Below are 24,520 nucleotides of genomic sequence, written 5' to 3' on the forward strand. Positions count from 1 at the left end.
GCCCTGCTGCCTGCGCCGTGCCCGCCGGCATCGGCCCCGCCAGCTCTGCCCCCGCGGCGCGGGATCCCTCCCCAGGCCGGGGGCCTGGTGAAGTCGTGGAGGAAAAGGGGCCCATCCCACCTTGGTCCCCCATCACGGGAGCGAGAAACCCCCATCTACCCTCCTCTCCCCTCTCCCCATCTCTGCCCTAACCCCATGACCCCGCACCTGTGAGGGGAATGCAGAGACTTGCGATAAAATCCCCGTTTGCCAAAGCTGTGAAATCAGCCAGGAATTCAGTCCAAAAGGAAAGAAAAAAAAAAAAAAGAAAGAAAAGAGAAAAGCTGCTTCCCTGGGGCTGGTGGGGGATTTCCCCAAAGAAAGAGGGCTGGGAATTCCCTTCCTTCGAGGGACAGGACTTCCAAGAACCGGCCCTTAAAAGATTCAGGGCTCCCAGCTGAAGCTGGGATCAGCAGGACGGGGCAACGTTGACGGAGGCGGAGGAGCCGAGACCGCAGTCCAGCACGAGTCCACCCTTACACCGGGACACGCACACCAGCCAGGCCCCGTGGGGAGCGACCCTGCGGGACCCCGGGTGAGCCCCAATCCTCGGCCCCGGTGCCCGCGCTGCCCGCCCTGGTGCGTGTGAGCTGCCGCGGGGGCTAATCCGCAGGGCCCAGGTTAGCTAAGCGGATTGCGGGAGCTGCGTGTGGCCTGCAGCAGGATTTGTGTAGGTATTTGCTCGTCGGATCGTCTCTCCCCAAGCTGCTCAGCCATGCGGGGTTTGGAGAACGCTCCCTCTGGAGACGGCAGGAGCCTCTGATGCCACACAGCAATTATGCCCAAGCCTGACTGTAATCTTTAACGATTTATTCCCAGGGCGACACAATAAACTAAACACACAAAATCTAGGCTGCTGGGAATCCTGGCATCTCCCAGCTTGTGTCTCTGGAGGCTCCGGATACCTTCAACCATAGTGAAATCTGCACATGCTTCCTAAAGCACCAGCTCCCGGAGTCGTGGGACTGCTGGAGGAGATGAGCTTCCTCCCAGGAAGGAGACAGAGCCATGCCGGGAGGGTGGCGACCGGTAGCAGGGCTCCTTGGGCTGCGAGGACATGGGGAGATGCCCTGCCCTTGGGGCAAGGCACGCTTTGCCGATGGACGGGGTGGGCCATGCTCCCAGCTGGCTCTGGAGCAGCTGCCCCGTGGCCGTGGCGTCCCCTCATCCCTCCCCACAGGTCTGGGCTGCAGGGCTGCGAGCGGGGGGCTGGTCCCTGGCCCTGCTCCCCGAGGCTTCGGCTTCGGCTCTGGGGTGACACCTTGTCCTCACCACAACCCCTCCGGGTGCACAAGCCTGAAACGTGGCTGGGCCAAACCTGCCGGGGCCCGGCTGCCCCATCTCCTCACTGCTCCGGGGGCCTCACCCCACAGGGCAAGCTGGGGACGTGGCCCCCCACGGGGCGGCTGCGCAGGCCAGGGCTCGGCAGCTCCCGGGGAAAACAATGGCGCATCCCTGCCCCGGCCCCTCTCCCAGGGACAACAATGGCAGGAGCTGGAGCCGGAGCCGCCTGAGCTCATCTCCCCCCTGAGAGCCCGGAGGGGGCCGGGGCGGGCGGGGGGCCACGGGCTGCACCACAAAGGCTCCCTCCCTCCCTCCTGCCCGGCCCGGCGCTGCTTCTTGCGCATGGAGGGGCCTCGCTCCCACCCCAGCGCGGCTCCGGCAGGGATCTGCGCCGACCCCACGGGGAGGCCTTCGGGAGCGAAACAGCCGCAGCATCATCTTGGGGCTACAGAGAGCTCCCCCCGGCTCCCCCCAGGCCCCCTTTGCTGCTGCCTCGTGGGTCGGCAATGTGCGGCCCCCTCCTCACCGCAGACCGGCTGCCAGATCTCCCCTCCAGCTGCTTTGTGTCTCGGTGTGCCGGGGCATTGTCTGTGAGGGAGAGACCTGCCGGAGTCAGCCTAAGGTCACGCAGCATCTCCCCAGCACCCTCCCTGCAGCGGGCTGGGGCCGCCGCTGGCCCCTCGGACCTGGCCCAGGGGGAAAGCGGCCTGGGGCTTCTGCTCCCCAGCACCAGGGCATCACCCCCAGCACCAGCAGTCCAACAGCTTGCTTCTCCTCTGCTCCAAAAAAATTCTGTGGGGCTGAGTCTTCGTCCTGGCTGTGAAGTAGGTGGTTGGCAGAGGGAAACCCTGAGGGAGGGACTGCCCAACCTCGCTATTAGACATCAGAGAGTCTCCACAGGGAGCCGCTTTGAAGCTTAGATCCCCAGGAAAGCTCAGCCCATGGGTTCCCTGGGCATGGACTGACTTTGACCCCAGTGACGGGGCACCCGGACAGGGAGAGGTGTCTGGACTGTCCCGGCCACACTGTTTGCGGGATGTGGGAACCCCTGCCCTGCCCACCCGCGGGATGTGGTCTCCCCCCCAGCCCTGCCCACCCGTGGGATGCGGGTCCCCCCCGCCCTGCCCACCCGCGGGATGTAGTCTCCCCCCCCCGCCCTGCCCACCCGCGGGATGCAGCGGCCACGGGTGCAGCGCCGAGCACTTGTGAGCAGCGGGGGCAGAGCGGGGGGACCCCCGGAGGGGCAGAGCGGGGGGACCCCCGGAGGGGAAGAGCCGCGACCCCGGGAGAGGCCGAGACATCCGCCCGCCGGGGGGGCCGAGTCCGGGAGCAGGGGGACGCCGAGCCGGGACCACGGGAGCAGGACCTGGGACGGAGGGGCAGGGGCCGGGACCCCCCCGGGAGCAGGTGCGGCCGCATCACCTGCGGGTCCCGCCGGGGCCGGGGCCGGGGCCGGGGCCAGGCCGGTCCCTGCCCCCGCCAGGCTCCACCCCGGGCGGTGCGGGATAAAACTTGGGGCACCTCCCCGGCAGCTCCGCGTCAGGGCTGCGCTCGGACGGGCTCCAGCGCTCGGGAGGGGGCACCGCACCGCGACCCCCTGGGACGTTTCTGGGGGTCTCTTTCTCTCCTCCTGCCGCCGGAGGCAGCTGAGCTCCCGCCGCGCCGGGGAACCGCGGGGCAGCGCTCCGGGCTCGGTGAGTAGGGCCGGGCTGCGCCGTCGGGGGGCCCCGGGCCGGGCTTGGGGGGCGGGGGGGGGACACCCGCGGCTGCGCTCACTCGAGTTCCCGGAGCGGGCGGGGTGGCCCCGGGGTGGCGTCCTCCCCCCTAAGAGGGGGACACACGGCAGAGCCCACCCGCTCCCGGTGTCCGGGAGCGCTTCCCACTCGCCGGGACCCTCCGGATCTCCGGTCACTCGGGCCTTTGCCTGCTCTCGGGGCACGGGCAGCGGAACCGGCACCCCTCGCCCCGGCTGCTGGGGACCCCGAGCGGTGGGGGGGGGGAGGGGGGAAGCTCCGCTCAGCCCCCGCCGCGCTCCGGGGAGCGGCCCCTCGCCCCCAGCACCGGCGCTGCCCGGGCCGCTTGATTCCGTGGCGGCGGGCAGGCGGCGGCCCGGGGCCGCACCGCGGCCGGGCTCCCCGGCGTCTCGGCAAGGGCTCCCCGGACACCCCCCCGGGCCCCCCCCGGGCGCGGGAGGCACGGCAGGGCCGGCAGAGGGCGCCCGCGCTTTGCTGACTCACGGCCCCCCCGGGCCCCCCCCCCCGGGCGAGGGGGCCGGGCCGGGGCCCCCGGGCCGCGCTGGGTCCGCTCCACCTTCCCCCCTCCCGGGCCGGGGCTGGGGCCGCTGGGTCGGGGGTCCCCGCTGCGGGGTTTAGGGGGGCGGGGGCGGCAGGAGCGTGCTGGAGGAGGGGGGAACGCGGGGGGCTCAGCCCTACGTCGGGGCAGTTCCCCGTAGCTGTAACGGCGTCACCGGGCGGGTGCGTGTGACCGGGCGGGTGTGACCGGCCGCGGGTGACTGTGCGTGTGTGTGTGTGTCCCCCCGCCCTTTCCGCTTCGGTGTCCCCGCGTCACTCGGCTCCGGGGGCTCCGGCTCCCGCCCGGCCCCGCGGGCAGTCCCCTCCCTCCGCGGCCTCCTCCGGTGCGGGGGCCGCTGGCCGCCCCCGCCGCGCCGCCGCCTGCCCGTGTCCCGCGTTCACCCCTCCGCGGCGGCCCGACCCCTCCTTCTCCCCCCCCCCCACCCCGGGCCTTACACCCCAAACCCCGCTCGCCGCCTGCCCTCGACCCCGGCAGCTCCCCACGGGGGGGGCAGCCCCGCGCCCCGCCGGGTGCTCGGCGCTGCCGGTGCCGGGCCCGGGCCCCCCGCCGCTGCCCCGGGGCCCCTTTGTTGTGCGGCCCGGGATTATGAATGGCTCCAGGCGCGGCGCGAGGGCGCGCGGGGGGCGGGGGAGGGGGCGGGGCCGCGTGGGCGGGAGGAATCCGGCCGGGCCGCCCTCCCACCGGGCCACGTGGGGAGCCTGCGCCCCGCTCCTATTGGTTGCCACCGCGGATGTCTGGGCGCTCGGCGCTCTCCCATTGGCTGAGCCCGCCGGAGGAGCCGGAGTGAATGAGGGCGAGGCCCCGCCCGCGGGACGTTGCTACATTGTAACTCCCCCCCCCCTCCCCGCCCGTGTCGCTTCCACGGCAGCGCGCGGCGGCTGCCGGTTCGGCGGGTCCGGCCCCAAAGAAAGGGGGGAGCCAAGCGTCCTCGGCGCCTCCCCGCCCCTCGCCGCGGCCTCCGGGCCCGCACCCCGCCCCCAGAAACCCCGCACAGAAAGGAGAGCGGCGGGGAGGAGAAAGAAAGGAGGCGGCGGGCAGGGCAGGCGGCGGGCAGAGCAGGCAGGGCAGGCAGCAGGCAGCCAGCGCCGCTTCCACCGCCGCTCTCCCGCAGGCAGCCAGCGCCGGCGGAGCGGGAGGAGAACGGGAGATTTTTCCTTTTTTTCCTTTTTTTTTTTTTATTTATTTTGCCTGGGCCGCGGAGGGCCCGGCCGGAGCCTGCCCGGCCCCGGGGATCGCCCCCGGCTCCTCCCGGACCCCCGCACGGAGGACTCGAAGCGGAGCCGGAGTTCCCGTGGGTACCGCCGGAGCGGGCCCCGCTCCCTCCTTTGTCCGCTTCCCCCCCCCCCCGCCTCCTCCCGCCCCCCACCGCGTTCCTGCCGCGACCCCCGGCACCGACCGCCGCTCCTCCCCGCAGGCCGGCGGATGGACCCGCAGCCCGGCGCCAGGAGCTGCAGCCGCGGGGCTCCCGCCTGCGAGGTGGTCCCGAACGAGCCCCCCATGAACCTCTACATCAACACCACCACCGGGACCCGCTATGAGCTCTCCGTGCCCGCCGAGGAGACGGTGGAGGGGCTGAAGAGGCGGCTGTCCCAGCGGCTCAAGGTGCCCAAGGAGCGGCTGGCTCTGCTGCACAAAGAGAGGTAGGGCTCGTGGGGGGGGGCCCCGCCGGGGTCCCCAGCCCCCCCCCCCGGCAGCGGGGCTGGGCGCGGGGGCGGCCCCCTCGCACCGGGCTCGGCACCGCACAAAGGCTCCCGCCCCCCTTCCCCCTGCCTGGCCCCATTCCTCCGCGGGTCGGGGCGGGGGGAGCCCGGGGGGCCGCGGGCGGGGGCGAGCCGGGGGCCGGGGCGGGGGGGGGGGGGGGGAGGCTGCGGGCCGTGCCGGGGAGCGGAGCGCGGCCGCCGCCCCCTCGGCCGGCCCTCGGCGGGGCTCCTTTGTGGGCGGCGGGCCGCGGCCGTGCCCCGCGGGGGCCCTGCCCTTTGTTCTGGGCTCAACTTCGGCGGCGGCGCGGCCCGGCCCCCACCCCTGAGTCCCCAGCGCTGGGAGGGCCGGGGGCGGCTGGGGGGGGGGGGGTGTCCTTTGTCTGCCAAAGGCCCGGTCCGAGGGGGCTGCGCAGCCCCCCCCCCCCGCGTGGAGCGGAGCCCGAGTGGGGCCGGGCTGCCCCGCGCTGGGCTCGGCCCCGGCCCGGAGTAACTTAGAGTCTCGCCCGGATCGGGGAAGGGGGTGCGGGGGGGACACCGCGTACATCTGGCGGCTCCTACGGGTCCGGGGCGGGGGGGCACGTCCCCCCGTGCCGCCGCCCCCACCCCACGCTGGTCCCGGCTTCTCTCCCACACCCCTTCCCGTGGGCAGGCTTCCTGTGCCATGAAGCCCCACGCCCCCCCCCCCCAGCCCCTAACCGGCTCCTTGCTGGCTCCCTCGCCCCGGCTGTGCCAGCTGGACCTATGGCAGCAGCCCCCCCCAGCCCTGCCCTGCACCCCACTACCTCTGTGTGTGGAGCAGGGGTGCCCCGGCACCCTGGGCCACCCCCCCCCCGGGTGCAGGGGGAGATGGGGAAGGGGCAGCTGAGCAGTGGGGCGCTGGGCACCCCTCCTGCCTCTTGGGTGTCGGAAAGGCTCGGGTGGGGGTGCCTGGGGAGGCTCGGTCCCCTGGGAGCTGCCAGGCTGGCGGCCGGTGGCCCCCCGCGGCGCTGCGTGGAGCCGGGGCCTGCTGAGGTAGCGCTGACCTCGCTTTTTGGTCTCCTCTCCCCCACAGCCGACTCAGTTCTGGAAAACTGCAGGACCTGGGGGTCGTGGAAGGAAGCAAGCTGACGCTGGTGCCCACCGTGGAGGCCGGCTTGATGGTAAATGGCCTTTTTCTGCTGCTCCCTCCCTCCCTCCCACTCGTCCCCATCTATTATTAAAGCCCCGGGCGAGGATGTGCTGGCAGCCCTGCGGCTCCGCTGCCCCAGCCCTCGCTGAGGAGGCAGCGCTGGGCTGGGCACGGCAGCAGGTTTAATATTTCACTGCTTTCTCAAGGCTTGTGTAGAAATAGTGGAAGTGACATGTCATCCCTCCCCTCCTGCCGCACAGACGCCCCCTCCTTCTCTGCATTTGTAATGTTAATCCCCCCCCTCCTTCTTTTTCCAGTCCCAGGCGTCCAGGCCAGAACAGTCGGTGATGCAAGCTCTGGAAAGCTTAACTGAAACTCAGGTGAGAGGCTTGATGCCAGGGCACCGATAGAGACAAAGGAGGCTCTGCGGGGCGGTGGGGGGGAAGGGACTGCTGCGACCTGACTCCTCTTCCTCTCCCAAAAGGCTTTGGTGTTTCGTGCCTCGTTTAGGTTTCACCTTCAGAAGGGGTTGGGAGTGCTGAGGGTGGTGCCCGGGGCGGGCACCGTCATCCTGTGCAGCGCCGAGCGCAGGGAGGTCCCACGCTGCAGCGCTCGCAGCCCAAACAAGCCGGCAGCCGGGGAGGGCAGAGGCGCTGGGAGGTGAAGTGACTCACTCAAGGTCACGCAGCAGGTCGGCGGTGGAGCTGGGTGGCCCAGCGCCCTGCCCGGGGGTGTGGGGCTGCAGCCCCCCGTAGCTGCCCACCCCGTGGGGCAGAGGCAGGGCTGGCTGTTTGCCCTGTGCTAGGAACCGGGGCTGGCAGCGTGCACTGAGTGGGGCCACTGGGCTGCGCTTGGGGGGGGCTTGTGGGGCTGCAGAGCCCAGGTTCTCCTCCCAGCACCCAGAGGGCTTTTCACGCCTCTCCTTGGAGCCGTCCTTGGGGGGGAAGGGGGGGGGAATTGGCTTTGCCCAGGTGTTCTGGTGCTCTCCGTATGTCCGCTCGGTGGCCTTGGGCTTGGGGGGCTGGGTGCCGAGGAGTGGGTGCGGGATGGGGGGGCGGTGCTGGCGGGGGCCGTGTTTAGAATAACTGTGAAGTTCCTTGGCTGGTGGGGCAGCCTCCAGTGCAGGAGATGTCATGGGCGGGGGGGGACCTCCGCCCGCGGGGAGGAAGCGTTCCCAGGGCTGGGTGAGCCACCGCGGGTGCGCACGCAGCCCCGGCTGCCTGCCGCGAAGGTGGAATTTACCCCCAGCCGCGCAGGCCCTGGCTTCTTTGTTTTCAGTCTCTTTATTATTGCCGTTAAACTCTTTCCTTCCTTTCCGGCCAATGCTACAGCTTATTCTTTTAAAGGGTTGTTTTTTGGTTTGGGGTTTTTTTTCCTTCCCTTTTTCACCTGCCTTGCTGAATTTGGAGCAGGGGCTGAGCCCCCCACTGCGCTGCAGCTCACCCAGGGCTGGGGGGGGACTTGGGGGGGGCATGGCTGTGCCCCCTGTGGGGACGTGGTGAGGCCCAGGGCTGCCCTGCACGTGGGGACCTTTGGTGACCCGCTGTGCTCTTGGCTGCCCGGGGTGACCTTGACTTTTCGGCAGTCGGTTTAACCCTGTGTGGGCCAAGGGGGTGAGGTTGGGGCAGGAGTCCTGTGCCAGAGGCTGGCTCGTGGTTCTGCCTTCCCCCGGCAGGGTCCCCTGGGCACCGTGGAGCCCACTTTGCTTGCAGGGTGCTGCCCAACCCAGCTGGGGTGCTGAGCTGTGGGAGGGGGCTGGCTCTGGCAGCCCAACCCACGGGGGTCCCGGTGCACATCCCAGCCTCAGGGCTGCAGCCGTTTCTGGTGGGGGTGTGCAGCTCCCCACCGGCAAGGTGGGATGTACTGGGGAGCAGCAGGGCCAGGGAACCCGTGGAGCTGCCCAGAGCAGGGGGGCTTGGGGTACCCCCGGCATCTGTGGGGGCTTGTAATGCCCAGCACGGCTCCTATCGGGCGGGTGGCCGTGGTCCGTCTCGGCCGAGCACTGCAGAGGCGGAGGAGAGGTGTGTGGGCTACGGTCTGGTGGCCACCGGGGCCGGTGGCTGCAACGTGCCGCCTGGTTTTCCCCTCGAGGCTGTGCCAGGCGGGCCGGGGGCCTGGCGAGCCGGGCGTGCCGCGGCGGGCGGGCGGCGATGGCTGTGGGAAGCAGCTCCGAGCCTCCCTGCCCGCTGCAGGTTCCTCCCGGGTCGGTGATTCAGGAAGCCGGGGCTGTGCAGGAGGAACCGCCAGCACCTGGGGGGCGGGGGGGTGGGGGGGTGGCAGGAAACCACTCCTCTCATTCATGCTTTGCTCGGCTCTGCCTGCGTCACGCATCCTCCGGCAGCGCAGGGGGAGCTGCGCCGGCTTCCTCTGGGGGCGGCAGGGGGGCCGGGGCGCTGCCACCCCCTCCCCGCCCAGGTGCCTTCGGGAAGCGGCTGCGGGGCAGGAGGTGACGCTGCGCCCCGGCCAAGCGGCACGGGGCCTTCCTGGAAGGGTTCGCTGTGCTTCCTTCTGCCGGGCACGCTCGGCGGCTGCCCCCGCTTTCCAGGGAGCCGTGCCCGTGGCCCCGGCACGGCGGCACCCGAGCGGGCAGCTGGCGGTCGATGCTGCAGCCTCAGCTCTCCCTTCCCCTGGTGCCCATCCCCGATGGCGGAGCACCGGGGGACGGCGGAGGCGAGGACAGGGACGCATCCTGCCCGGCTCTGCCGGGGCCAGGGGCTGTGGCCAGAGGAATGCGGCTGAGGGGCTCTGGCCCTCTGCCCTCCTTGGCATGGAAAAACCCCCAAGCAGTGGCGCGAGCGTCTGGGCGGTGGGACCCAGCTGTCGGCCACAGCTGCGCCCGGCTGGCGAGCGTGCTGGGAGCCTGTAGGGGCTGGGGGGGCCTTTCCTGCTTCCCCCCCCACCCCGCCCTCGGTCTGGGCTGGCCTTTCCCCTCCGGATCTTCCAGGAAGCGAAGCAGGACAGCTTGCTTGCGTTCCTGTGGGGGTGCTGACCTTCCCACTCGGGGCAGGGGCTGGCCGGGGGCAGCTCCCGCTCTCCGCTAGCCTGACGTTGGGGGGGTCCCGGGGGTGCCGGGGGCTGGGGGGCTGGGGTGACGCGGGGCCAGGCGTTGGAGCGAGGCGGGAATGCGGCGTTCTCTGAGTCATCGCTGATTCTGAGAAGCAGCTGGGAGACACTTGCCCCATCCCTGTGGGCCCTGAGCCCGGCACGGTGCAGCCAGATCCCCTCCCAGGGCTTGCCAGGGTCCTGGGGGACCCCTGGGCATGGGGGGATTTGGGGGGCCCAGTGGTCCCAGACCCCCCAGCAGGGCTGTCCCGGCCCCTGTGGCGGTGCTGGCTGGGAGGGACGGGGTCCTCCCCGGCCAGCCGTGGGCGGCCGAGCAGGCGGCTGGGTGGGACGTGTTTGCATTGGAGCGGCCTGGTTTCGCCGGGGGGGGGTTGGCAGCGCCGTGGGGGCGGGTGCTGGGAGCCCCGGAGCCGCGTTCCCGCCGGGATGGCCGCCCTGCCTGGGGGACCAAGCTGGCTCAGCACCGTGGCTGAGCCCCCGGCTGCCTGGGATTGCAGTGGGCCTGGGGGGGGAGGCCGTGGGACCCCCGCACCTGGGGAGGAAGGGGTTATTTTGATTGCTGCTGGGAAGCGCCTGGCAGCACAGGCTCGGCGTGGGTTTGGGGTGCTCTTGTTTCTCCCAGCGCTGGCGAGGGGTCAGGCAGGACACGGGCAGGTGTGAGTCAGATGGAGCGGCGAGGCGGCCTCGGGTGCCGGCTGACGTCAGGGGCCCCCGGGGAGGTGTGCGGGGCTCCCCCGGGCAGGCCTCGGTACAGAGCGAGGGCAGCCGGGATGCTGGGGTTGATGGAGGGTGGCAGGAGCTGGTGTGGGTGCTCCTGCCCCGGCTGACTCCCCCTGCGCATGGGATGGGGCCGGGAGGGCTGCGAGCGGACCCCACTCGGGATCTCAGTGGGGGGAAGGACAGGAGCTGCCCTGCCCATCCTGGGCACGGGGCTGGTCTCTGCTGAGTGGCGGGAGGGGGCCAGTCCCCTTCCCCAAACACAGTCTCCCACCCCAGCCGGGAGAGCGGTGTGTGGGCCCTGGTTTGGGGCTCCGTGGGGTCGCTGCGTTTGTGCCCCATGGGAAATATCCCACCTACGCTGGCTGCAGGAGCAGCAGCAGGGCCAGGGTGGTCCAGCAGCCGCGTGGGGCCGTGGGCAGCTGCTGCCTGCTGCTGCCTGCCCTGGCACTGCCGCCCGCGGAGGGCTCCGTGCCGGAGTCGTGACGCTGCGCCCGTGATGCCGGAGAAGCTGTTGTGGCTGGAGCTGGGGTGGTCGTGACGGGGCGCCGTGTTGGCAGGGCCGGTACGGCGCCGCGGGGGGATGGAGCTGCCAGCCGGGGACGTGCGGGCAGGGAAACTGAGGCAGGGTCTGAGCCGTGGGGCAGGATGGGGGCTGGGGGTGGCCAGGTGCTGTGTGCATGCACACGCGTGTGAGCACGCGTGCCCATGTGCATGCCTGCCGTCCTCTCCTGCCCCCTCGCCCCGTAACCTCCGTGTCCAGAGCTGCAGTGTCTCCTTCACGCCCACCTCTTCCTCTGCAGCCTCCGCCTGACATGCTCGGGGCTTTGCTGCTGGTATTTTTAAAGCTGCTTTTCCCACGGCTTCTCAGAACCGGCCTCCGCTGGAACGGGGCGCGGGGGAGCTGGGACGGGGCTGGGGGGGTGGGCTGGGGGGGGCCAGGCGCTGCAGAGGTGCCCTGGCTGGGGGGAGGGGTGGAGGGGGTGTGTGTGTGACGAGTGAGCGCAGGTCTGCGGGTGCTCTTGGGACCCCTCGCCTCGTCCTGCTGCGGGCGACGGCTGCGCCCCGAAGGTGCCGGTGGGGGTGTGGGTGGGTGACGTCTGCCGGGAGCCGTGCACGGCGCTGCACGTGACGGGCTGGGAAAGCCAGTCCTTGCTGTGCCCTAGAATAGCTCGGCGGGGGGGGCGGTGGTGGCGTCATCCCCATTAGCTGTGACCCGGTGTCCTGCCCACAGCCCTGCCTGTGCGTGAGCCCGCGCCCTTCAGCCGGCGGGGCTGGCGGGGGCGAGAGGCGCGGGCCCCCCCCGCCGGCAGCACACGCCAATGCGTGGGGTGGGGGGGCTCGCGGCTGCCCCAGCCCCTCTGGGAACGTGGGGGGATGCTCAGCGGTACTGGGGGGGCTCCCTGTTCCCTAGCGCAGATGTTGAGTGATTTATGCATCTGGCGGGGGTGAGTGGTGTTCTGGGGAGGCAGCAGGTGTTGGGGATGGGGGTCCCCCCCCAGCCACGACCTGGGCAGGGTCAGGCCCCTGCTCTTGTCTCTGCGCTGCAGCTGCTCCATCACCTGCCTGTGCCAGAGGCCTCCGGGGTGGGCAGGGGCAAATCCTGCCTGCGCAGCCGCTCTGCCCCCCCTGCTTGGGCTTCGGGAGGGGAGGGGAGGGGGGGAGGTGGGCTGCCCTCCCCTGCCTTTCCTGCCTGATAGCCCCAAGTCGTGGCGGTGGGCACTGCAGGGACCCGGCATGTCCTCACCTGCCCCCTCCCCATCTTCCCAGTAAGAGCTTGCTCCCTGTGCTGGGAGGGGGGTGTAGCCCTGCACCCTTCTCCGTGCTGGCACTGGGCTGGCCGGAGGAGCGGCGCTGGCCCCGGGGGCGGGTGTGCAGCTGCACCGCAGCCCCGGCTGCGGCCCCTGCCCATCCCTGCCTGCCAGGCGCTGGCGGGAGCACCCTGGCCACGGCAGGTTCACTGCTGGGGGGGGTTGGGTGGGCACGGCACCGCCGTTTTGTGCTGGGAGATGAAGGGCGGGGAGGGCAGGAGGGAGAAAAATAACCCCCTGGTGCTGTCAGCTGATGGAGCTGGCACCGGGCTGGGGCCGTGCGGGGACGATGGCCGGGCTCGCCTGCCTGCCAGGCTGGTGTGGCCAAGGCATGGGGAAAGGGTTGGGGGTGGGTGGGGGTGTGTGTGTCACCCCTTTGCTGCCCTAGTGACCCGTCCCCACGGCCGCGTGGCCCTGGCGAGACCTGCGCGGACAACGGCCGCCCCCATGCTCAGCACCGGGGGGCTCTGTGCGGCGGACTCGCTGCCTGCCGGGGCTGATGGGGGTCCTTCTCTCCCCAGGTCAACGACTTCTTGTCGGGACGATCCCCGCTGACCCTGGCCCTGCGCGTGGGCGACCATATGATGTTTGTGCAGCTCCAGCTGGCAGCTCAGCAGAGCAGCGGGCAGCTCCAGCACCGGCACGTCATCGCCAGCCGAGGAGAGGCAGGGGCCGCTGCCAGCCCCCACTGCCGGACGCTGCACGGCAGCACCGGCTCCGGCTTCGCCCGCATCCCCGTGGTGCCTGCGTGCCAGCAGAGCCCAGCCCCCAGCCCCGCGCCCGCCGCGCCGGCCCCCCCCATGTACTGTAACGCCCCCCACCCCGCTCCGGTCACCGCCGGGATGTTCCGGTCGCACGGGGCCAGCACGCAGACGGTGAACAGCAGCGTGGTCTCCTCCTGCTCGGAGGTGAGTCGGGCCCGGGTGGGGGTCCCGCTGCCTTTGGGGCAGGGGTGCAAAGCCACGTGCTTCCAACCCCTGCCGTGGCAACGCCCTTCCCTGCCTCAGTTTCCCCACGCATGGAAAAAAGGGTGTTCCCCTGCCCGATTTGCAAAATACCCCCGTGTCCTGGGGAGGGGTCTGGGGACAGTGTAGCCCAGGCTGTTACTGTGCTCATCTTCAGCCCCTGCCTGTCCCCGTGGCCGGGCAGGAGCTGCCCGCCAGCACTCTGCTGCTGCTTCCCTTTCCCCCTTGCACAGCACAGCTGGCCCCGGGTGGGGGGGTGACTGTCAGGACCCCCAGGGCTGGGGACACCAGTGCACAGAGGGGTGGGACAGCCATGGTTCCTTGTGTCCCAGTAAAACTGGGGCTGGTGGTGCCTGCTGGACCCTGCTCCCTGCCTGGGGTTGCTGCGGGGGTCTGCTGACCTCACCCGGCCGCTTGCGGGGGGCAGAAGGGCTGGAGCAGGGCTGTGTGCCCCCCACGGTGCCCTGGCACGCCCAGGTCCACCGTCCGGAGGCTGACCCCACGTCTCTCCCCCCGGCGCAGGTGGACTGCAGCACCCGCAGCAGCAGCTCGCCGGGCAGCAGTCCTGCCCCCACGGCCCGATCCCGCAAACCCGGTGCGGTCATCGAGAGCTTCGTCAACCACGCGCCTGGGGTCTTCTCAGGGACCTTCTCCGGTACGTGATGCTGAGCCTCCCTGGGGACACGGCAGAGGGACCGGGGTGGGAATGTGGGTCTGCGGGGGCTGCTCATCTCACAGCCATCTCTCCCCGCCCCCGTTGCAGGCACTTTGCACCCCAACTGCCAGGACAGCAGCGGGCGGCCGCGGCGGGACATCGGCACCATCCTGCAGATCCTGAACGACCTCCTCAGCGCCACGCGACACTACCAGGGCATGCCCCAGTCCCTGACGCAGCTCCGCTGCCAGACGCAGTTCTCCTCCTCCTCCTCGCCCCCCGCTTCCCCGGACCTCGCCACCAAAACTACCTCAGAGCCGCTGCCGGCGGCCGCGGCCTCCCCGCCCCTGCACCCCGTCGTCCAGTGCCAAAGCCAGATCCGGATGTGCAAGCCCAGCGGTAAGCCCGGCTGCCTCCGCGCCTCGCGTGGGAGGGGGCTGCTGCCGGCCCCCGGGCTCTGCTGCCTGCCAGGGCCGCCTCGACCGGCCGCGCTGCCCCCGTGTTGTGGCAGTGCCGGGAGCCCGCTGGGGTTTGGGTCTGGCACCTCTGTTTGGCGTCCGTGGTCTGTCCCGCCCCGCTGGGGTCCGTAGGTGTTTGTAGCCGGGATGGGCAGAGGGGCCGGGGAGCCCCTGCAGCCCGCTCCCCGCAGCAGGGCCAGAGCTGACCCCCTTTTTGCATGGGGTCGCTGCCCAGAGCCGCAGAGCCCAGTGCTGCAGGGTCCCTGGAGCCTCTGGTTTTGATGTAATTTTCTCCCGTATGACGACCGGCCGCTGGCGGCTGGGCGTGCTGCAGCGGGCACGGCCCCGCGAGGCTCTGCCCTGCTCCTGCCCGCAGCAGGGGGTGCGGGCAGGGGGCTGGCAGGCAGGATGGGGCTTCGGCCCGTGGGAAGGGGCTGTGGCAGAGCCCCCGTCCTCCCCCTGTGGCCCGGAGGGGGCTGGAGTGATTGACAGGTGTCAGGGCAGGGGCACTGGGAGTTTGTGGGGTCTCTCCGGGGGGGAAAGGTTTGCTCCTGACCCTGCAGAGGTGGGGGACCACCAGCTCCCCCCCACCCAGCTCCCCGCCCCATCCCCTGGCTGCAAACCCCTGTGGAGACAAGGATCTCATGGCGGGGGGGCTCGGGGGGGCCCTGGCACAGCACGGCAGGGCAGGTGGCTGCGGTGTCCCCGTCCCCGGAGCTGACCCTACGCGTGGGCGCAGGTTTTGCCGGGGGATGCCCAGACTCCCACTCCTCACCCACCTCCCCATTTGCAAACCCGCTGCCCCGGGCTGGGGGCGAAGGTGGGTTTGGGGAAGGGGGGCGGGCGTAGACCCCCAGCAGGGCACGGAGGGCGGCTCCCGCAGCCCCCCGGGTCGTTGCGGGGTGCACACCTGCACGCCCCGAGGCCGGAAGGCGCCCGGAGGCGCCCGCCCCAGCCCCCATCCCCCCCCCCCCCCACGATTTGCTTAGAGAAAAGAAGTGAAACTGCTGGTGCCGGCCGGGGCGGGGAGGGGGGGCTCGCCCTCCCCTCGGGGTTTTCTCTTCCTTCTCTCCCAGCCAAGGGGGGTCCAGGCCCCCGCTGGGGGTGGCTCGGTGCCAGCTCCCAGCCCTCGGTGACGTGGCCGCATCCCCGACGTGCCAACGCGGCCGTCCGTGGGGCTTCCCGGGGCCACCTGCGCCTCGCAGCGTGTTGGTGGGGGGAGCTCTGCCCCCCAGGCCCCGGCCGGGCTCACCCTGCTTTGCCTGGGATATCCCCCCCCCCCATCTCTTTGGCATGTTTTTTTTTGCTGCTGGTGTGAAAATTCCCAGCCAGGGAGAGAAACGCCCCCAAACCTCCCACCGGCACCGCGGCTGGGAGGGGGCAGCCAGCATCCAGCCCCCCGGCACTTGTGGCAGGACCCCTCCTCCCCTGCCTGCCCCAGAAGGGGCCTTGCGTGGCTTTGCAGGGGGGGTTGTCTGTTCCCCCCCGCCCCCCGATTTTGGCGTGCATTTCCACCCGTGGTCTGAAGGGCGATGCCGGAGCATTCGCAGTGTTTGGGGGGGGTCCTGGGGCTGTGCCAGGGGCCACGGCCGAACGTGGCGCATGGGGTGCCCGAGCAGGGCTGCCCCACCGCTCTGGGGGTGGCCACGGTGGGCTCTGTCCCCGTGCCCCGCTCAGGTCCCTGCTTTGCCAGGCGGGGAGCGCTGAGGGCTGTCAGGGGCTGAGGCCCGAGCTGCGTTTTGGGTGTGGGGCCGGGCCGGGGCTTCACCCGCTGGCTCCGTGTGGGGCTGTCGGAGCAGCCGTGTCCCTGTCCTGGGGTGGCTGCGTGGGGGGAAACTGAGGCAGGAGGAAAGCAGAGCCGCTCCGTCCCCTTTGCGTGGCTTTGCATGTCCCAAGACCCGCCCCCCCGCCCGGCCGCCGCGGGTGGGGGTTCGGTGCTCCCAGCCCCCCGCCCGCTCCCGCCGCAGCCGCTTTCCTGGCCAAGTTTGTTCTGGAGCGGGATCCCTTTTTTCCTCTTTCCCCAGCGCTGGAGCCCACGTCTGGAGCTTCAATTGTTCGTCCTCCCACGCGCCGCAGCGGGGCCGGGCCCATGCCGGCTGCCGTGCCGCGGCAGAGGGGGCGGCTGGGCTGCCGCCGCTCCTCCCTCGCCGGGGAAATGCCCCCCACCTTTGGCAAAGCACCACAAAAGGGGCTTCTCAATGGGGTGCGGACCGGTGGGGACCCCGCTTTGGGGGTGTCGGCGCGGCTGTGCAGCGGGATGCTGGGGGGGTGGGTGGGTGGGGTGGGGGGGGCTGCGTTCCTACCGGTGCGGGGAAGGTCAGGCCCCCCCCATAACGCCCCCCGCCGCCTTTGCCGTTGCAGGGGACCGCTTGCGGCAGACGGAGAACCGGGCGACGCGCTGCAAGGTGGAGCGGCTGCAGCTGCTGATGCAGCAGAAGCGGCTGCGCCGGAAGGCTCGCCGGGACGCCCGAGCCCCCTACCACTGGCTGCCGAACCGCAAGTCCAGCCGGACCAACAGCAACAGCAGCGTCTCCAGCGAGGGCAGCCTGGACCTGGACTTCGAGGACTCGGTGTGGAAGCCGGAGGTCAAGGCGGACATGAAATCGGAGTTTGTTGTAGCATAGAGCCGTGCCTGGGGGGGGCCCCGGGGCTGCGGACTCTGCCGGGGGGGCCCCGCTCCCGCCGCCCCGGCTGGCAGCGGTGTCATTTCTGTTGTCATGGGCCAGATCTCCTCTAGATTTGCCATCTTCTGCGACCGGACACCTCGGGGCAGACCCTGCCCGCATCGGGGGAAGTGTTTCACAGGGTGGGGGGGGGCGGCCTCACCCTCCCCCCAGCTTGGTTGGGTTTGGGGAGATGGGGGGAGCAGGCAGGACAGGAGCCAGCCCCCTCCCGCATCCTCCCCGGCTGGGAGCAGGGGGTCCCGGCACCCGGGGGGGGGTCCCTGGGGGATATCGAAGCTGCTGCTTTGCTGTGAAAGAGGGGTGCACTGGGGTGGGCTCTGGCCCCCCAGTGTGTGTGTGTGTCCCCCGGTGTGGGCAGGAGGAGATTAACTCTCTTTTGGAGGTGCTGGGGGCCCCCCCCGCCCCAGTTTGGGGGCCGTTTGTTTTCCTTCCCTTCTATATGTAGCATTGCTCAGCTGCGGGGCTGGGACCCCCCCAGGCGGCTGGGGGGACACGCGTGTGCCTGGGTGCCACCGGCCCCGCTGCCGCAGCCAGGGTGGGGTGGGGGGGGGCTTTGTTTTGGGGTGGGTTTTAATTTTGTTTTTGGAGGGAAAAGAGATGGCGCCTTCCCTCCGTGGCTGAGACCAACTTCCGAGTCGCTGGACTCCTTCCCACCCACCTCCTGGTTGGTTGGATTTTCTTTTTTAATTTAAAAAAGGAGAAGAAGGAAAAAAAAAAAAAAGATTAAAAAAAAAAAAAAAGAATAAATAAACCCAGTACTCGGTCATGGCTGCCCGCAAGCCGTGGGGCTAATATTTATAGACATTAATTACCCGACTGAGCCAATACTGACATAGTCTTGCATAGGCCGTAGAAATCCTTTTTCTTGTCCGACTTTGATTTTTTTTTCGTCAGGAGATCTGTGCAAATAGAGAACCCATGTGATGTGTTTTTTGTCTGTAAAAGTCTTTTTTTTGTGTGTTTCGGGGGGTGGGGGGGGGGGGAGAGCGAGGCTTTCGGTCTTTAATATTTTATTTTTTATTTTTGAAATAAATTTGGGCAGTCTGGATGCAACCGTGCTTGCTCTTGCCGTCAGTGGTGGGATGGGGGGGGTGGGATGGGGCAGCACAGGGACGGCCGGGCACCCCCTCCTCCCGCCTGCAGCCCCTCGAAGTTTTCTTCACCTCGGTGCACACGCACAGCCGTGCACGTGTGCACACCCCCCGTGCACGGCCACGCATACCCACCCGTTCCTGCCCGTGCGCGTCCTCGGCCCTGCACATCCGTACGTGTACATGGCTACACAGCCGTGCACGCGTGTTCAGCACACGCATGTGCACGTGTGTGTGCCCAGCTGTGCACACGCGCTCACGTACAAGCGTGCGCGCGCCCAGCCCCGTAGGAGGAAGGGAAACCCGAAAGCGTGAGGAGGAGGAGGGGATGGAGCTGCACCTCCCTCCCAGGAAGGGGGAACAGGGCTGGGGTCCCCTTGCTCTGGGCACCCCCCTCTCGGCGCATGGCTGCAGGGGCTGGTGCTTCCAGCGCCGGCCGGACCCCAGCCCGACGGGGCGAAGCCTCTCCCGTCCCACCGGCCGCGCTGACGTGCTCCGCCGCAGCCCCGGGGAGCCGGGCCGGTTCCACCAGCCGGGCCGGCCGTGGGTGCTGGCACCCTCCCTCCTGCCTCCCCGGCCCTCCTGCGTCACGGCGGGGCGGCCGCGAACCCACTGCCGCCCCGACGCCCCGCTTCGATTCCTGGGGCTCGTCCCGGTCGTGCCTCAGTTTCCCCACCTGCAGGTTCATTTCCCCGTGGCTTTCCCCCGCCCCGGGGGAGGTGACGGGGTGGGGATGGCCCTGGGGCTGTGTCAGCGCCGTCCCACCCGCGGGCACCCACTTCCCCCCATCCCTTTGGCTCCTGGGGGAGAGGTCCCTGGGGTCCCCAGGAGGAAACCGGGGGGGGCCAGAGGGGCTCAGGGCATCGGTGGGGCCACCGTGGGGAGCAGCCCCCGTGCTGCGCTCCTGGCCTGGCACAGGGATGCGGTGACGCGGTGGCATCGGCACTGCCAGATCCCCGGCGCCCGGTCCCCGGGTGAAGCCTGGCATGGGGGGGTGGGGGTGGGGGGGGCTGAGCTGTGGGGCTGTTGTTTGGGGAGGGGGCAGGAGTGTCCCCCAACCTTCAGGGCTGCCCGCGTGCCCAGCGCTGTCCCTGCATCCAGGCGGCTTGGAGGGGGAAGCGGGGGAGGGGGCTGATCCGCAGCCCCATGGGGGCCCCAGCACCCCACGGGCAGGACAGGGCGGCCCAGCTGGGACCGCTGGCTCTCCCCACGCAGGAGCACCCAAGGGGCCTGGCCGTGGGGCTGGGGGGGGGGGGGGGCCTTGCCGGACCCCGAGTCCCTGGGGGCAGCCGAGCGCCGGAGGAAGCCGGGGCCGGGAGAGGAAGTGGCTCAGGTTCCTGCGGTGACATGTGCCGCACCGGGCGTCCCGCTGCCAGCGCCCCGCTTTGACGTCATTTCGGGTAGAGCGAGCCCTGGGCCGCCCCCCCCCTCACCCCGACACCCCCGGCCCGCGCCGCTCACGCCAAATTTGGCAACGGGAAGAGGAGCCGCTTGCCACGGCGGGAGCAAACGGCAGAGGCCTTTTAAGGCAATCGCTGCCTGGCCCGGCACGCGCGGGGGGCACACGCACGCGGGCACGCTCGCGTGTGCAGAGAGACACGTGCAGGCAGCTGGGCACGGGGACGCGCGTGCAAGCAGCCACTCTGCAGGTGGTCTCCCGGGGACCCTGACACCCCCAGCTCAGCCTGGAGGGGGGGGGTCTTGGTAGCTCCCGCCCTGTGGCCTCAGCTCAGGGTTTGGGGGGCCTCGAGAGAACTGGGGGAGCCGTGGGCTAGTGGGTGCTGTGGGGTTGGTGGCCTGGCGTGCAAGCCGTGCATGGACAGGCCTGGCCCAAAAGCACGGCAGGGCATGGCACGGCATTGCTCAGCACGGCACGGTACAGCAGGGCATTGCATGGCCCAGCACGGCATTGCACGGCACAGCATTGCACGGCACAGCATTGCACGGCATTGCACGGCACAGCATTGCATGGCACAGCATTGCACGGCACAGCATGGCACGGCACGGCACGGCACAGGCCGCTCGGCACAGCGTGCCATGGCGCGGGCGCCCGCAGGAGGTGTCTGCGGCGCGGCGGGAGGCAAGCTGGGACACGGGGCGCCGCATCGCGCCGCGCCACCGGGGTGACATCACTGCGCCCGGGGCCGGCAGATGCTGGTGATAAAGTGGGGGGGGGTCGCTGGCAGCAGGGCGAGGCAGGGCAGAGCCGCGCTCGCTGCCCAGCCCAGGCGTCCGGGCGCTTTGCACCCCATTGTGCCTCCTCCTCCTCCCTGCTGCCCCCAGCCCCCGCAGCGCCCCAGCCCCCCGCCCTGCCCCGGCGCTGCTGCGGTGCCAGGCCCACGCCGGCGAGGCTGCGCTCAGCCCAGTCCTCCCAGTATGGAGCAATCCGGCAGCGCCAGCGTCGCGCCTTTGGTGTGGTGCCCGCTGGGGGGGCAGCATGGGTGTCACCCTGTGGGTGCGCGTCCGTGCTTGCACAGGGCGGGGGGCTGCGCACAGGCGGGCGTTCGCCGAGGGGTGTGCACGGGGCTGCACGCACGGAGGGGTGCTGGAGGGGTGGGGTGGGGGGGGTGCGTGTGCACGGCGGGCTGTGGTTGTGCACGCGGAGATGTGCACGCTCCCAGCGCACCCCTTCAGCCCCTGGGGGGGGTCACCGTGCCCTGGCTTCGGCCGTGCATGGCTGCATCTCCTGGCAGGGGAGTGGGTGCCCACCCCAGTGCCCCGGGGTCAGCCCCAGGGTGCAGCCCACGGCCCGATGAGCGTGGAAACACCCAGCAACCACCCAGCAAACACCCCAGCGGGGCCTCGGCCGCAGGCCTGGGGCAAATATTTGCCTTCAGTGGTGCAGCCCTGCTGCGGTGGGGTGACCTGAGCTGTGGCGGCTGTGGGTGTTGGCAGGAGAGGGCTGGGGACCCCCCCAGGGCCCCCCCACCCATACATGGCCAGCGGGTGTGGGCAGGTTGGAGCGGGCGCACCCCCCCCCAGCCCAGCCCCCGCAGCAGAGGGTGCGCCAGGAAACACCCACGGCGGGCGAGCGCCTGGCGGCTCCCACGGCCCTCCCGGCACACCCGTGGGCCGCGGTGCACACCCACAGCGCTGGCCACCGCCGCGGCCCCACGCCGCATGGGGCGCACGCCCGGCCCAGGCATGCACGGGGGCTGCCCATCGGCTCCTTGCACGCCCGGACCCTTGCACAACCGGACCCTTGCACACCCGCCTGCTGCTCTCTGCACACACACCCCAAGCACAGCTCGGCCTCGCCACGGCTTGTGCGTGCATTCATGCAACCCCCTGCCTGCAAACACGCGTGCACGCACCCACCCCCCCCCGCCGAGTGCGTGCCCAGCCTCGTGCCCCCACGGCACGGGGACCCCCACAGCCACCTCCTGCTCGCCGGGCTTCTCCCGGGCTGCCGTGGGGCTGGCGTGAGCCCCAGCCCCACAGACGCCCCGGTGCCACCCGCCGCTCGCTGGGGCACCCGGCGGCTACGCCCAGAGGTGGCTGCTGGCGAGAGACGGTGCTGGCGCGGCTCTGCCGGGCACCGGGTGGGCGCCGAGCTGCCGGCGTGCCCCTGGCAGGGGTTGGCAACACCGGCAGCGGGGTCCCATCGTGGGGGTGAGCCCTGGCCCCTGGCAGGAGCTGCAGACGGCCTCCCCGCCGCCTGGCTCTGGGGGTGCCCGCCAGGGCTGGAGCACCCATAGGTGCACCCTGGGCATTGCTGTGGGGTGCAGAGGACCCCCAAAGGGCTGAGAGCCCCCAGACCAGGCCCCGGTGCTGCCGCAGGGCTGGCAGCCCCGGCGTGGGGTGCGGAGGTGGCGGGGGGGGGGGTGGGCCGGGGTGGGAGCTGCCGGCTCAGGGACGGATCCTGGAATTAAAAACATTCCAGGAACTGACTTTGAACCAGATAAAATAACAAGCGCCGCAAGGAATGTCTCACCCCACCCCCTGGCTGGCCGCGGCCTTGGCCCATCCCGGCCCCACACCGCTCCCCCAGCCCCACAGCGCTCCCCAAAGCCGCCCTCCACCCCACACGTGTTCCCGGGCTCTTGCACACGCGTGTGCATGTAGCCAGTGTGCACACGCGTCAGCAGTAGGTGCGCGTCTGCAGCCCAGCTGTGGGCGTGTGGCCCCTGCGCCCCAGCGTGCCGGTGCATGGAGGGGGGCCGGGGGGGTCCCCGGGGGCACGGGCTGAGCACCCAGTGTGTGGCGAGGGGCCAGGGGTCCCCTGGACTGCTCTGTGAGGGCGCACACGTGCAGCCTGTGTGCAAGCAGTGCATGTGCACACGCGTGTGAACACGGCTGGGCACGCGTGGGCGCTGTGTGTGCGGGGGGCGTGCGCACCAGCCCCCCCACCCCGTGTCCCCCTGGCTCCCTCCCAGCCTGGCCGGGGTGCAGAGGGTCCCCCCCGTGCGCTGCCTGGCCCCCGCGGCCACGGGGCCTCCCCAGCCCCCCCAGCCTGGCCCGCAGCCGCGGCCGGCGGAGGCAGCCCGGCGTGCCTGGGCGGTGATATCACGGGGGCCGCGGAGCCAGGGGCACGCCGCCCGTCCTGCTCCCCGGGGACCCCCGCGGGGCTGGGCTGGGGTCGCAGCGGGGGCAGAGCAGCAGCAGGAGCCTGTCCCATTCCTGCCATCCCCCCCAGCGTCACGCTGGGAACCAGCACTGGTCACACTGGGACTCCCAGTCTGGCTGCCTGCCTTTGCCAGGAGTACAGACCTGCAAATCTCCGTCCCCCACCCCATGAGGACCCCCCAAAAGCATCTCCCAGCTGGAGGTGTTGCGGGAGGGGGCACAGGCTCAGTCGTCCCCCCCAAGGGGTTCCACATGGGATGGTGCTTAAATGCCCCTGGTGACTCGAGCGCTGGTGGGGGGTGTCTCCCCGCATCACCCCAACCCTGCAGCCTGCGCCGGCGGGGTCCCGGCAGGGGGGTGGGCTGCGGGGCTGGCACACTGCGGTCCCGGGCGGCGTGGCGGGGACACAGGGGCCACAGGGGCTGGAGGGCAGCGCCGGTGCGTCACTGTGTTTACGAGGACCTCGAGGAGCGCTGGTGACGTCCGCGCTGGCCCTGCCAGCCGGGGCCCCGCCAGGTGGCACGGTGCCACGGCCGCCGCCGCCGCGCTCCCCCCGGACGCCGCTGAGATTTTCAGAGCCGGCGCGGGGCCACCTGGCCCCTGGGCCCTGATGGCGCGGGGGGCACGGAGTAGGGCATGTCCCCCCCCGCCGTGCCGAACGAGCAGATGGGGCGTGCATGGGGCTATATATAGCGGTGGGACCCACAGGTAGCGATGCGTCAGCGTGCCGGTGACGCAGCCCCGGCGAGCAGGCGACGCTCGGCCGCACACCCCGTGCACGCCTCCGCAGCCGGCTCCCCGAGGGCTGCGGTGGCCCCCCCGACCCCCCCCCATCCTCCCTGCACCCAGGAGCTGGGGACATGGAGCCTCTTGAGGGGCTGCTCGTGGCTGGAGGATGCCGAGCCCTGGGCTGTGCTGTGTGGTGGCCCACACCTGCACCCCCGCCATGTGCATGTCCATGTGTGTGCACGTATGTGCATGCACATGCTTGTGTGCACGTGGTCCCTGAGGGCGCGTGTTGTGCCTGTGTGTGGTCAGGGCTCTGTGTGTCGCTGCGTGCGCCCACACGTGTGTCCCCGTGCGCGTGGCTGCAGCCGCGCTGCCTCTGTCGCGGTGTGTGGTGCTGCATGTGCGTGTCCCCACGCACACGGCCACGGCCGTGCTGCGTGTGAGTCCCTGCGTGCGTGTGAGTCCCTGCGTGTGTTTGTGTGTGTGTGTGTGTGTGTGTGTGTGTGTGTGCATTCCCGTGGCCGTGCTGCGTGGAGCCGTGTGAGCACAGACCCACACGCGTGGCCGCGCTGCGTGTGTCCCTGCGTGTTTCCTTGCACACACACGCTCTGCGTGTGTGGCCGCGGCGTGTGGTTGCGTGTGTGCGTGGCTGCGGTGGCCGGGGGTGACTCAGCCCCCAGGCAGCCCAGGAATGCCCCCTCCCCGGCGCGGGAGCCAGCCCGCCTGTTGCAATGCGGTTTCCTCCACCGGCCTGTGCTGGGAACAGGCCGTTCTGGGGACGATGACAACCAGGGCTGACCCAGACCCTGCTGGGAAGATAAGGCGGTGCCACCCTGCCTCCATCCTGCCTTCTGGGAACCCCGTTATCGGGGCAAAGGTGGGGGCGAGGAGGGGGGTCTGGGCAGGGCTGCGTGCCTCAGTCCTGTGGCTGGCGGGGAGGGGGCCTGGAGGGGCGCAGGCTCATCCGGGGAGCCCCCCGCTCTGACCAGTGCACCCCACAGCCTGCCCATCACCCCCTGCGTGGGCAGGAGGGCAATTTGGGGACGGGGTCCCCCAGGACCCCCAGCAGCAGCCCCCACCCATGAACTGGGGTGGTGGGGCCCGGCACGGGCAGGCAGCGAGCCCTGGGGGTGCCCAGGCCAGGGGTGCAATGAGGGCGGAGCCCCAGCTTTGGAGCCCCCCAGACAGCCCGAAGCGGGGCTGCAGGCAGGACAGGGTGGGGGTCAGGGCTGGGGGGGTCCGGCCCGTTCGCGTGTCCCTCGGGGGTGCCTGGCTTGGGTGTAAAGGGGCCCCATGAGTCTGTACAAGGGCCCCACACGGAGCGTGGCCGGAGCCAG

The 24,520-nt window shown here is 70.9% G+C and overlaps 1 protein-coding gene across 2 annotated transcripts; it reads left to right on the plus strand.

Annotated features, from left to right (window-relative positions):
* The first annotated feature begins 2,882 nt into the window (after window positions 1-2,882).
* On the plus strand, window positions 2,883-17,726 carry MIDN (midnolin). Of its 2 annotated transcripts, none has more exons than XM_064469692.1 (8): window positions 2,883-3,017; window positions 5,051-5,276; window positions 6,388-6,475; window positions 6,762-6,824; window positions 12,557-12,943; window positions 13,523-13,655; window positions 13,764-14,054; window positions 16,475-17,726. In XM_064469692.1, exons 2-8 carry the CDS (start codon window positions 5,059-5,061, stop codon window positions 16,735-16,737), a joined length of 1,443 nt encoding a protein of 480 aa, XP_064325762.1. In that variant the 5' UTR covers window positions 2,883-3,017; window positions 5,051-5,058; the 3' UTR covers window positions 16,738-17,726. The 2 variants fall into 2 exon arrangements, with proteins under 2 accessions (XP_064325762.1, XP_064325761.1); XM_064469691.1 differs by lacking the exon at window positions 2,883-3,017 and adding an exon at window positions 4,469-4,927.
* The last annotated feature ends 6,794 nt before the right edge of the window (window positions 17,727-24,520 follow it).

This window comes from Phalacrocorax carbo, chromosome 19, assembly GCF_963921805.1.
Source record: "Phalacrocorax carbo chromosome 19, bPhaCar2.1, whole genome shotgun sequence".
NCBI lineage: Eukaryota > Metazoa > Chordata > Aves > Suliformes > Phalacrocoracidae > Phalacrocorax > Phalacrocorax carbo.